The sequence below is a fragment of the Cucurbita maxima genome, unplaced genomic scaffold (genome assembly GCF_002738345.1).
Source record: "Cucurbita maxima cultivar Rimu unplaced genomic scaffold, Cmax_1.0 Cma_Scf00007, whole genome shotgun sequence".
In the NCBI taxonomy this organism is placed as follows: domain Eukaryota; kingdom Viridiplantae; phylum Streptophyta; class Magnoliopsida; order Cucurbitales; family Cucurbitaceae; genus Cucurbita; species Cucurbita maxima.
In genome coordinates, this window is record NW_019272023.1 from 1997897 (window position 1) to 2011448 (window position 13552).

A 13552-nucleotide genomic window follows, 5' to 3' on the forward strand; every position below is an offset into this window, starting at 1 on the left:
TTAAAATTAAATATATGTTTATGATATTCTAATTCAATTTATATAAATCGATTTAAAATATCGTTGACTGAATCTTCTTAAAATTCGTTAAGATACCATTTACTTATATATATATATATATATATATATATATATATATATATATATTATTTATAGGAGACTTTTTTTTTTCTTTTGTAGAAAAAAGTTGAAAAATAAAATTTTATTTTAAAAATATTTTTGAAATCAACTTGCTTTATTTTTTAAATTAAATGTACACTTGATTCCTACGAAGATGAATGGTGGGTCAGGTCATTTCTATTTTTCTTATGAAAAAAATTAATTTAAAATTTTTAATAATATAAATTTAAATTTAAAATACATTTTAAATACTCGTACATCAAATCAAATCGTGAAAAACTGTCTATCATATCGTTGTAGCCTTAAATAATTTTCTACGAAAAGAGTAAAATGACGACTCTAAGTCAACGACAGATGTCAATATTTAAATGATGAAAGGAGTGTTAGTTTGGAAATCATTATTAAACTATTAAACTTGTGGTTTAATAAATATTTAGCCAAATTGAGTTGGCCACATGGCCACTTCATTTTTGTCTCAATTTGTTGTTTTCTATGAAGCCTAACATGGTATGGACAAAAATAATGGATATATTAGAATCATTTTTTTAATTAAATTAAATAAAATAGACTCATGTTCAAGAAGTAAAATTAAACTTATTTTTCCACTTTTTGTTTTTAAAATAATGTCACCATTTAAAATATAATCCAAATCTTACCCTTAGGTGGCAACACTTTAAACATCTTCTAGAACCATTTTTTCTCATTAAAAAATAAATTTATAATATTTATATCGACAAATATTATTATTCACAATTTATAAATTTATAAGCTCTCATGATCTTATAAACCCATGATCTTCCACTAAATTAACCAATGTGGGACTAGCTCCCAATAATTCTCAACAATCCTCCCCCTCGAACAAAGTACACTATAAGTCTCCCCTGTACTTTTGACTACATCTCGTACCAATGGAGATAGTATTTCTCACTTATAAACTCATTATCTTCCACTAAATTAACCAATGTATGACTCACTCCCAATAATTCTCAACAATCCTCCCCTCGAACAAAATACATTACAAGTCTCAGAGTTCTTTATTCGATATTTGAGGATTTTATTGACATGGCTAAGTTTAGGGTATGACTCTGATACCATGTTAGGAATTACGATTCTCCACAATGATATGATATTGTCCACTTTAAATATAAACTCTCATGACTTTGTTTTAGGTTCCTCAAAAGGCCTCGTGGGAATAGAGATATTATTATAAAGAAAAAAAAGATTAATAAATAATTTAAAATTTTTATTATTACTATTAATGGATATTTGCTCTTAATATATGTGTAACTCTAAATATTTAAGTCTTGTTTTTTTTTTAATATTTTAAAAAAATAAGCCATATTTGGTTTTCGGAGTTTGTGATAGGCGTAATAGTTGGGTGGAGTAGCAGTGAAGCTCGGGTAGTGATGCAAGTGCATAATGAGTGTAGTAGCTTATTTGAGCATGCTCTTTGTATGACCAACCAAAGAGCTAGTACGAGTCATAGAATATTTTTATCCCCTTAATAATGAGTCAAAGCGGACAATAGCTATTAGCGGTGGACTTGAGCTGTTGCAAATGATACAAGAGCTACACACTGGATAGTGTGCCAACGGGATTGAATAGAAGTCGTTTATCTCGAGATCAATACCATTACTTTTTGAAGAAAAAAAAGATAGAATCACACTTGTGACGAAGTAGCACATGGTTTCATTTTTTCTTACCTAATCAAAATCTCACACTTTCTAATTTTCTTTTTTCATCTCGAAATCTGAATCCTTTTTCATCGAAAAACCATAACTACTACTCAAATTCTTATGTCATTTCCAGCTTGCAATGAGCGGAAGGCCTTATCGTTGAAGGTAACAAAAGGGAATGCTCTGAAGGTGTTTGAATAAAGTCCGGAATGAAAGATTCTGTCTTTGTTTTGTACCATCCATGCTCGAGTCTTGAGTCATGTTTTAGAAATTGTGAGCGAAAATAATTTTAAAGAAAATAATATTATAGGTTAAAAACAAATAAGCAACGATCATGACTTTGATAACAATATAACCTGAATAGGAAGAATCAATCACGAGTCACATCTACTATGATCCGAATCGGTTAGAGAAGGAACCAAACATTCCTTACAAAGGGTGTGAAAATCTCACTCTAACATATGCATTTTAAAACTTTGAGGGAAAGCTTAAATAAGACAATGTCGGCTAGCAGTGGGCTTGTGCTATTACAATGAGATCAGAGTTGCACACTGAGTAGTGTGCCAATGAGGATGCTGGGCCTCCAAGAAGAATGAATTGTAAGGGATGTTATAAATGTTATACTTATGTACATTTTGAGTTTTTTTAGCTCTGACAGTGTAGATATGATTTGGTGATTGGTCGTACTCCCCATATTGAATAATAGTAAATGTCTATCTAACATGAAAGCAAATAAAGAAGTTTGGAGTAGGCACAGGAAGACAATACATTTTTGTACAAGTATGACTGGGACATTCGATAGCAACCCATCGAACAAAATTCAAGACTAGGAAAGTAAAATATTAAATATTAAATTAAAAAAATATAAATAAAAAATTAAACTCAAAATTAAAGAATAAAAATGTCCAAGGGAGTTAGTATTCCTCACTTATAAACCCATGATCATTCCTAAATTAGCCGATGTGGGATGTAAGCACGCCTCCCCTTAATCGAGGCTCGACTCCTTTGGAGTCTTAGTCATTTTTGACTGCCTTCGTACCTTCGAGGAGGCTTGACTCCTTTTTTCTTTTTGGAGTCCTTTGTTCGACATTCGAGGATTTGCCAATCTATTGGCACGGTTAAGTTTATGGCATGACTCTGATACCATGTTATACGAACACGACTCTCCACAATGTAGTATGATATTGTCCACTTTGAGCATAAACTCTCATGGCTTTGATTTGGACTTCCCCAAAAGTCCTCATTGCAATGGAGTTAGTATTCTTCACTTATAAAGCCATGATTATTCACTAAATTAGCTGATGTGAGACTTTTATCATAGTTAAAAAAAACCGCCCAAAAATGTAAAAAAGAAGCCCTAAAGGCTCTGTTCGGTCCAGTTTGGAGCGCTCAACAAGTGCTCAGGTCTGCTATCACTTCAGCGCCAAACGTGTCTGATAACCATCACGAACATGGAGGATTTGAAGAAGAGGAAGCTGGAGGCGACCGTTGGCAACGGTGAATTTTCGTCAGTCGAACATTTGCGGTCTCTCCTCGAACCGCTTCCCAAGCCACAACTCGTCGATCTCCTTGCCAGACTGTGCGTCTCTTCTCCTTATTAATTAAACCACGCTTCCATTTGATCTTCTTTCTTCTTCTTGTTTGTCTTCATGAATTCTCGTAATGTTTTAGTTTATTAGTTCTTCTTCTTTTTCTCACCTGGTTTTGTCTTTTTGTTTACTGCGAAACAATGTTATTGGATGAGATATGGAGTTTCAAAGAATTGGATAATCCGCGCCTTAACTCATTTATGCCTCTGTTGCCGATGTTCTGTTCTACGTTTTTGCGCTCTTAGTTTCCATTGTAGCTGAAGGTTGGGATCTTGTTGTTTCGCAGAGTATCATTGTTTTTTTTTATAAAACACAATCTAAAGTTTAGTCAATCTAAAATTTATATTTAATAAATTGCTTCTGCCAAAAAAAAAAAAAAAATTGTTAAACTATCATGAAGGTTATTTCAAACCAAATTGAGATTTATCTTGGAGTATTTATCTAATACACTATTTCAAAAAGAAGACAAACTCACGAGTTCAAGAATTATAAAAAATGAATTTCAACTCAAAACAAATTTGTTCGAAATTTTTTTTTTGTCTTTATAGTTCTTGAATAGAAAATTTCTTTTGAAAGTAACTTCCATCACTAGAACTATGGTAAGAATAAGATTTTTGGGTATTCCAATCAAAAGGGTGTTGCTTGAATTGTATGCTGTGTGATTGACATGGTGAATGTGTGTTTGTTTGCGTTGCATGTTGAGGCATAAAGAGGGTCCCAGTATCCTTCCATTGCAGAAGAAATAAAAAGTGTTGCCAGTGCAGATCCTGTCAATCGAAAGCTTTTTGTTCGTGGCTTGGCCTGGAATACCACTTCAGAAACATTGTGTGCTGTGAGTGCAGTTGGTCGTTGCTTGTGTTTTGCCTGTCATGCTTGTGATTGTTCTCTAGGATATATGTTCTTAGTCCTGGAACATTAAATTTTGGGATCACTTTCTTTTTTAATAATTTTTTCTCCTAGGCTTCTATCTCCTACAAAAAAGTGTTCTGTTGGTTTTCTTCCTAACGAAGTAGTTGTAATTATTTTCATGTTCAGACGTTTAGCGTCCATGGCGAAATTGAAGAAGGAGCCGTTATCTATGACAAAACGACAGGGAAGTCTCGTGGATATGGTTTCATTACTTACAAGCATATGGAGTCAACTAAAGCTGCTTTAAAAGCACCTAGCAAAATTATTGAGGTAATCACTTACCCCTTCCAGATGTTGTGGAAATATTTTCTATTTGATCAGATGATGTTTTGGAGTTAAATGTGTGTGAAAATAGTTGGGATGGGATGAAGAAGTTAACGTTTCTTATTTGGGTTAGGAATACAATGGATTATAAATTATCTTCTTTGGAGTTTAGAATTTTTTTTGTTTGTTTTTTTATTTGTTTCGTGAAATAGCACCTTGACCCCACATCTTGTATCCTCCATCGAGTTTCATTTCGACCCCATCTTCTTCATAAAATGGTAATTGACGTCTCATTCACTAAGTTATGATCAAATTGGCAAGACCGGTAGTCTCTTAGGAATACCTACCTAAATGTTGTGATGTGAGTCTTTGGGTGAGTATAATAACAAAAAAGTCTCGATGTCTCTAAAGTCTAGGTCTTGGGGAAGACACAAACTTTTAGAAAAATACAATATTTGGTCTCACCATTTCTTTGTTCATAGGACGATAGCTGTTGGTTAATGGAGAAGTATTCTTTTTGGATTTTGATCACAATATGTAATGAATCTAATTTTACAAAGATTGAAACTTAATCAATTCCTATATATGAGCTGTATATCCTACTTGAAATAATTCTGAACTTGAACAAAATTTATGCCCTTAAAAGCAGATATTAAGGGTTGTTGATTGACAAGCCTATCTGCAAGGTAAGGATAGATAACTTGAACTTGTAATGAACACAACCATCTCTTCGTTCCACATATCATAGCTGGTGGCTTACTAAGATATTTCCAAGAGAACTCAAATATTTGTATTTGATAAATTCTTCTTAATTTAGGGTCGCATGGCTGTCTGCAATCTGGCTTGTGAGGGTCTAAGTGGATCAAGTACAACTCCAGATTTAGCACAGAGGAAGCTATACATTGGTGGGTTATCACCAGATATTACAAGTGAAATGTTGCTGAATTTCTTTGGAAGGTATGGTGATATAGAAGAAGGTTCGGTTGCCTATGATAAAGATACAAATGAATCACGGTTAGTAACATTCTTCTCGCGTTTCATTGGGACATTACTTTCTTGGTTGATGTCTATAATTTTTTTATCTTATTGGACCCCTCTGCACTGCAGCTATAATATAATTTTCATTTTTTTGTGTAGAGGGTTCGGATTTGTTACATATACCACAGTCGAGGCTACAAAGAAGGCAATAGATGATCCAGACAAGACCTTTGGGGTGGGTGACTAATGAGCCTTGATAATAGCCTTTTGAAATAGCTGGTTTAATTTTTAGCATTATAGAAGATTCCAATCATTTAAATGCTCAGATATGCTGTAATTTATCTTTCAAGCGACAAGAAAAAAAGGGAAAAGGCCAGAAGTAAGAGTAGTCCTAAGGGTAAGATTATTGCTTCCGGAGGTCTCAAGGGTTCTTTATCTCCTTTCCTTTTCTTACTTGTGGTGGATGATTATTGTGAGCATGTATAGTTCTCATCACTTTGACTGAATTTAGTGATGTGGTGGGTGATGGGTAGGGTACTCTGTTTTTGGAGGATAGATGGGTGGGGATCGCCCCCTTTGCAATGTCTTTCCTAATTTTTATCATTTATCTGTTATGAAAAATTGTTTTGTCGTTGACGTTTTGATTCATGAGGTAGATCATTCTTTCTTTCGTCTGTTCGATAGAGAAATGATGGGGATTATGACTCTCCTTTCTTTAGTGGAAGACTTCGATTTAGGCAGGGGAGAAAAAGGATTGTTTGACTATGGAGTCTTCATCCTTCGAAGGGATTCTCGTGTAAGATTGTATTTTCTTTATCGAGTGGATCATTATTCTTTTAGGGAGTTTGTGTTATCAATTTTTTGGAAGGTGAAAATTCCAGAAAAAGGCGAAGTTCTTTGTCCGGAAGAATTGACACTTTAGACAAACTTTCGAGAAAGTTACCGTCCTTGGTTGGGTCGTTCTATTGCATTCTTTTGCAAGCATTTCTATAATGTGGTGAGTGTTTGCAGGGAAGGAACATAATTGTGAAGCTCGCCGATTCACACAGGAACAAGATGATGCAGGCACAAGTACCCCCAGCTATTCCTTCTATGCCATACCCAGTAGCAGCAGCGGGATATCCGCAACCGGGAAAACCACACGGCGGTGTTGCCCCTGTTGGCTATGCATATCCCCCCCAAGCTCTTGCATCATATCATGCTTCATATCCTAGTCCGACGTCGGCGCATGCTTCGTATGCGAGCCTACCTCAAATGCCACATCCCCATCAAGTGATAGGAAAGAAAGACGCTCCCGGACTCCACCTGACCACGCCTGCTGGAATGGGATGCTATCCATATTATATGGCGAAGCAATAGCGCTACCGATGTGATTTATGGGAGGTGAATTTCAAAACGTGATAATATGTTAGCTTTGATTCTCATTCCATGGTTCATGGTTCACTGGTTTTTTGCAGGGATTTGGTCATTGGCAATGGCCCTCTTGAAATTGGGTAATCTCTTCATCCTTCTGTAGCTTAGCTTGTTGGAGTAATATTATTAGCATCTAGAAATAATGCATACTTGGTCATTCTTAGGATTAGAAGCAGTTGGTTCTGAGCATGAAAAATATTGAACATATGACAGACAGTATTCTTGATCTTTCTGAATTGCATTTTACTCTCATTTCCTGTTTTGAATTTAGAAAACGGATCTCATAGTTACTGTTTACTCTAAGTATTAGATTAGATTAGATTAGATTATTTGTGTTCCATTAACAATTTTCTTCAAAGAAGTTCTTCCAAATTTTCTGTAATTGTTTAGGTTTTAGGTTTAAATATCATTTTCTTCTCGCTTTACTTTAGTCTCTGTAATTTTAAATCTTTAGATTGAACTACTTGAGTTGAACTTTATCCACGACACACTTTTAGTTCACTTTTATTTTTAGTTAAGATATATGCAAACTAACATCGGAAATTTAAAGAATAATAGAAAAAACAGTGATAAATAGAACCATTTGAATCATAGATTCAAATTTTTAAGATGAAATTAGTGTTTATTTGGTCGGAACTTAAAGGCTTCATAAAGTTGATGAACGATCAAGTGATATAAAACTATTAGATTTTGAAAATTAATTTAGTAAGTAAATTAGTCGTGTAATTATTTATTTAATGAATCGAACCATGCATAAATAAATTTTTCTCTGAGATTCAATACATACAAATTATTTATTGTCGTGCATAATTCAAGGTCAGGCTATGTTGTCAAATTAGTTACCTAAATTTATATATCGTTCATATGCTACTTATCTTTACCATTTGAGAGATCGAAAATGAATATCTTTTTAAGATTACTCTTACTTGGGTATGTTTTTAATATATTCGTATACTGTTTTTTATCCCAATTTTTTTTTTTAAATGATGAAAAAGAAAAAAAAAAACACAAGAGGAAAATGGTTGGATGTACTGTTGAAGATTCTGAAATCTTAAGAGACAAGACTATTGCTTTGGTTGTCAGTGGAAGATGTCCAATCCAAGTTCAGGTCTTGTTTATGTGATGGCCATGTGGATAATGGCTAATGGGATGCACACCAAAACGCCCCAATTATTGCTTACATCCAATCCACTCATCTCCTCTTTTTTACCTTCAATCTTTTTAAACCATTCCGTTACGTTCGCTAATTTATCGTTCGTAGAATCATTTTATAAATAGTTTGAAACCCACCTCCCGACCCAATAAAAAATACAAATTCGTTGTCATGTAAATACGAAAGATATCAACCAATTCGAGCATAATTCTACTGTTTTATACTTATTATATTAGTTTTCAAGTAGAGATTCATTCTAGGAGCATGAATCTCAAACATGTCTTTATAGGATTGACCCTACTTGTAACGTACGATTCAAAATGGTTTTCAAGCAAAACATTATTATTTGTTGGATTGGATTGACACTCGATCGAGAACAAGATTCTTAACCTTTTTTAACGTAAAAAAGTGGAAAATAATTGACAAAGATTTAGTTTCACTATATATATATATCACATTATTAATTCTCTTGCAATAATGTTGGGAAAAAGTGAATAAAAAATAAAGAAAAAAAGGTTGTTCAATATATAAAAGTTTATGTACCTTCCCAACATGTTTGTTGGTGTTAAGAATCAAATATTGGATTAAAGTTAAGTTAAAAATAAAGAATCAAACTACGTCTGTCTATACCTACCGTAACTATAAGTTTAATTAGAAATGTTCAGTGGTCGATAAGTGAAAAATGTTCGTTTACACCGAAAATGTGGGAGGGAGCAACGAGACTAAATGGTACAAGAAAACAAAAACTATATTCCTTATCTCCGACCTCGTCCCATTTTTCTATCTCGCCTCATTTTATAAGTAAATACAGATAAAAGTAAGACACACATAAATCTAATTTGATTTATTGCTACGGTTCTACATTTTTAATAAAAAATCATTAATAATTTGCAGGGTCATTTTAGTAATTTAACCTTGAGTAACTTTCCTCTTCCTAAGCCAACACAAAAAGTTGGAAAGAATTGAAGCAATAAAGATATTTTAACTTTTTTACAAAATATGGGAAAATAATTGGCATTCTTACATGATTTTTTTTTTTATTTTTATTTATCAATAATGTGTGAAAATTTTAATTAAAAAATGATATAAAAAAGGCATTCAATTTTTGAAAAATGACAAAATATCTTGTCGAAAAGGAAAGTTATGACAAATCATTACATTTTGGTTCCACAGGTTTTGGGGGTCATTAATATTATTTAAAATATTTTCTATCTTCTTTTTAAAACAATTAAAATATTTTATTTATTTTTTAGAATAAAAAATAAAAATCGCCTTATTTATGGAAAAAAAAAATTAAGAAAATAAGATATAATTCAAAACCACGTTTAGAATATAATTTCGTCAGATTTGTTTGTAACGTATTTAAAATATGTTTTTGTTAATAATAAATTATTTAATTTATGAAAATTAAAATAGAAAATAAAAATTTTAAGAGTATTTTATTTAATTTATGATAAATTTAAAGTTTATTTATTTGAAAAAACGTGTAGATAACTAAATAAATAAATAAAAACTTTTCGATTCCATACGAAATACTTTGGAATCTTTCTACAAATAGTAATTACTACTTTCTTTTTAATAAAATATCATTCTACTTTTTGTTTATTTTTTAAAGATTTATAATTATATATATATATATATTCTTTTAAAGGTATTTTATAATTTTGAGAATAAAATAATATTTCAATTATAAGCTTAATATACTTAAATCCAAATATATCTAATACCAAAAAATGAAACATGTTATGAACCACGACTCTTCACACTACTATGATATTGTTCACTTTGAGCATAAGCTCTCATAATTAATCATCCTCTTAATTAGCCGATATGGGACCCAGGAGAGTGAAAGGTGTTAGACGAACACGACTATCCACAATGGTATGATATTGTCCACTTTGAGCATAAGCTCTCATGGTTTTGCTTTGGGCTTCCCAAAAGGCCTCATACCAATGGAGAGTGTATTCTTACATTATAAACCCATGACCATTCCCTAAATTAACCGATGTGGGACTTTCATCATCCAACAAAAGTGAAGGTTTTGAGAGAGGGGAAAGGATTAAAAAAGAGGTTAAAGAGAAAGAGAAAGGGTTCAGGGCGTCAGGTGACAGAGCACCTCGTCAGGCAACAGAGCACCAAGAACCCATCATCGCTTCAAAATCTCTTTCTTTTTTTACTTTACTTTCTCATTCTTCCATTATTTTTGCATACGATACCCAAGAAACCAAGTAATTAAAAACTGCCTCCGCTGGCAATGGCCCCGTCTTTCCCATTTCCCCTTTAGCTCCATTTCCTTCTCTTTCTCTCCCAACACACACTCATTATGACCAACCTTCTTTCTTAGAGAACCCCCAATGGAAATGGATTGCAGCTCTTTGACTGAGTCTGGTGGGTCTTCCACTTCCTCGCCGCCCAATTCATCAGCCGAATCCCTCAATGGCCTCAAATTTGGACACAAAATTTACTTTGAAGATGTGGGTATTGGAGAGCTTCCTAAATCAGGTGGGGGGGGATCCTTCTCATCCTCGCCTCTTATTGCATCAACACCCACCAAGAAGCTTAGGGGGGGAGGCGTTGTTCAGCCGGCTCAGCCCCCTAGGTGTCAGGTTGAAGGCTGTAAAGTAGATCTAAGTGATGTTAAGGCTTACTATTCCAGACACAAAGTTTGTACTATGCACTCCAAATCCCCCAAGGTCATTGTTGCTGGTCTTGAGCAAAGGTTTTGCCAACAGTGTAGCAGGTCACCTCACACTCTCTTTGCTTTTATCTTTGATTAGTTCTTATGAATATTAGTTCTTAGATTCATTTTACTGTGTTGTTCTGAGTTTCCTTTTTGTTTCAAAGCTTAGATTCATCTTTTTCCTAGAACTATTTTGGTTGATTCTGTGAATGGATGTTAATATAGAGCTCTAGCATAAGAGGTTGATAGCAGTCAATACAATAGCCTACCCTTCATCAAGCTGTTCGTTCTTTTTGTGTTCCTGCTTGATTTTCTGTTCCAACTTTTGGCTTTTCAAACAGTTTGTGATATGAATTGAATGCAATAGAAGCTACATAACTTGATATTCTACTCAATCCCTTAAAAGTCCAAGGAGGCTACCAAAATTCCCTACCATTGGTCAAAATAAGCACAGAAACCTCTCATTGATATAATGAAAGAAAATATGAAATCAAGAACTTAGACACAATTACAATCTTCTTTCTCATGAATATTAATGTGAATGGAACAAACTTGAGGGGTGAAATTAATGTTGTCTTGGAAATGGAAGAAATATCTTGGACTTACCATTAATGCTCCTAAGAATTGCTAAGAAATCTTTAGAAGTTTGAACAAAAACTATGAGAAAATTAAGGAAAAATAGAGCAGCGTCCAGATGTTACGAACGAAAATCCAAAGCACACATGTTTTTAAGCGTTTAGGGTCATTGAGCAGGGATTGGTGTCGTTGCGTGATGCTAATGCATCGAGTACATAGCATCAAGCCGCTCTCAAACAGCGTCCCAACGCCATCCTTGCAGATCTTTTAAGCTTGTGTTGTGGTAGTGTGTCCAAATGCTGTCCTCCAGATTTTGTGCTTTGTTTCCTTCTCTTTACTTGATATCGTTGATTCTTAGCTCTGTTTACTCTAAATGTCCTAGTTTGCTCCATTTGCTCCATTTTTACAAAATATACAAAAGTATTTTTAGCTTCTTTCTCTTTCTCTTTACCACATGAGATCCTACGTCAGTTAAGGAAGAGAACGAAACAGTTTTTATAAGGGTAGAATAACCTCTCCTTAGCAGAAGTGTTTTAAAAACTTTGAGGGGAAGCCCGAAAGGGAAAGCCTAAAGAAAACAATATTTGTTAGCGGCGGGCTTGAATCGTTACAAATGGTGTCAAAGCCAGACACTGCTAGCAAGGAGGCTGAGCCTCAAAGGTGGTGGACATGAGGCGGGGTGTGCTAGCAAGGACGCTGGGCCCCGAAGAGAGGTGGATTGTGAGATCCCACATTGGTTGGGGAAGAGAATGAAACATTATTTAGGAAGAATTATGCTATTTTTATAGGATTTTGGGAGAACAATATAGTTGATTTTGAATCGAACGAAATGAAAATACAACTCTACATCACTCATGAAGATCTAAATTGATAAACTTTGATCTAAATTGATTCACTAATTAAATTTATAGAACCGCAAGGTTTGATGCATGCAAAATTCTCAAGTAGTTCACTGAAAGTGATTGCGGCTTTGGTTTTTATCAGATTTCATCAGCTTCCTGAATTTGATCAAGGAAAACGTAGCTGCCGCAGACGTCTGGCTGGGCATAATGAGCGCCGTAGGAAGCCACCACCTGGGGCACTGTTGTCCACTCGTTATGGTCGCTTCTCTTCATCTATCTTTGGTTAGACATTGCCATTATTCATTGAAATGATATTTCTTGACTTAACTTTGTGCAAAGATTAACGACCACTGGTTTGCTGCTTGCAATGATAGAAAACAGCAGCAGAGTTGGAAGCTTTCTGATGGACTTCAGTGCATATCCAAAGCTGACTGGAAAGGATGTTTGGTCGTCGTCGGGTATGAAAGCATCATCCGAACGGGTGCCTGGAAATCAAGGCATCACTTCTATGGGGAAGTATATCCCAAATCCCTGGCAGAGCAATCCATCTGAACTTCTCCTGCCAGTTTCTTCAGGTGGAACCAGTTATTCTGGTCCTGGTAATCCTTCTGGGGAATGCATCAATGGAGTCACTGACTCATCCTGTGCTCTCTCTCTTCTGTCAAACCAAACATGGGGCTCCAGAAACCGAACGACGCCTCTCGAGGTAAATGCAGCCTTGTTGAATGCTGAAGGTGCACTTGTGGCTCAAACAACATCAGCTCATGCTGCTACCAATCACTTCCCGATGTCGATGTCGATGTCGTCGTGGAGTTTCAAGGGAAATGAAGCTCCTGCTAGCATCTCCCTGGACCTGGCATCTGACTTGGGTCTGAATCATCAAGTTTCACAGGCTCTTACTACCAGTTCTTTCTCTGGTGATGTCCAGTTTCCTAATCAAGGTAGTAGAAGGCCATACATGGAACTTGGGCAATCAGCAGGCGCCTTCGACTCAACCCAGCAGCATCTGCACTGGTCACTTTGAGGTGCTGCTGCACTTCAACTCTTCTGGTTCCAGTGAAATCCACTCCTCTTTAGGCCTTTTTGAATGAATAATTGGCTCGAGACATCGAACTCATCGTCTACGCCATTCCCCACCTGGTTGGGTTTGTTGAAAACTATTGTTCCCTTTGTGTTTTATGAACTACATCAGGAAGACTTGAGACCTGAACTCTTTCCCTTTTGACATTTTACTATGGAACTGTCTGGTGCTTGTGTGTTTAGTCTGATTTTGCCATTGCTAGCTGCTTGCCTTTGAATGGTCGAAGAATAATGTTTCTACTCATTAAAAAGTTTTGTTAGTAATAACTAAT

The 13552-nt window shown here is 34.8% G+C and overlaps 2 protein-coding genes across 3 annotated transcripts; both read left to right on the forward strand.

Moving 5' to 3' along the window:
• The first annotated feature begins 3143 nt into the window (after positions 1-3143).
• On the forward strand, positions 3144-7379 carry LOC111481690 (UBP1-associated protein 2C-like). The gene is made up of 7 exons (XM_023127252.1): positions 3144-3375; positions 4097-4217; positions 4421-4564; positions 5376-5572; positions 5696-5771; positions 6548-6919; positions 6994-7379. The coding sequence occupies exons 1-6, from the start codon at positions 3248-3250 to the stop codon at positions 6893-6895; spliced, it is 1014 nt and encodes a 337-aa protein (XP_022983020.1). The 5' UTR covers positions 3144-3247; the 3' UTR covers positions 6896-6919; positions 6994-7379.
• A 2851-nt stretch (positions 7380-10230) lies between these two features.
• LOC111481660 (squamosa promoter-binding-like protein 17) lies at positions 10231-13465 on the forward strand. Of its 2 annotated transcripts, none has more exons than XM_023127217.1 (3): positions 10231-10842; positions 12343-12458; positions 12575-13465. In XM_023127217.1, exons 1-3 carry the CDS (start codon positions 10457-10459, stop codon positions 13222-13224), a joined length of 1152 nt encoding a protein of 383 aa, XP_022982985.1. In that variant the 5' UTR covers positions 10231-10456; the 3' UTR covers positions 13225-13465. The 2 variants fall into 2 exon arrangements, with proteins under 2 accessions (XP_022982985.1, XP_022982984.1); XM_023127216.1 differs by having other exon boundaries at positions 10234-10842; positions 12343-12482.
• Positions 13466-13552: the final 87 nt, after the last annotated feature.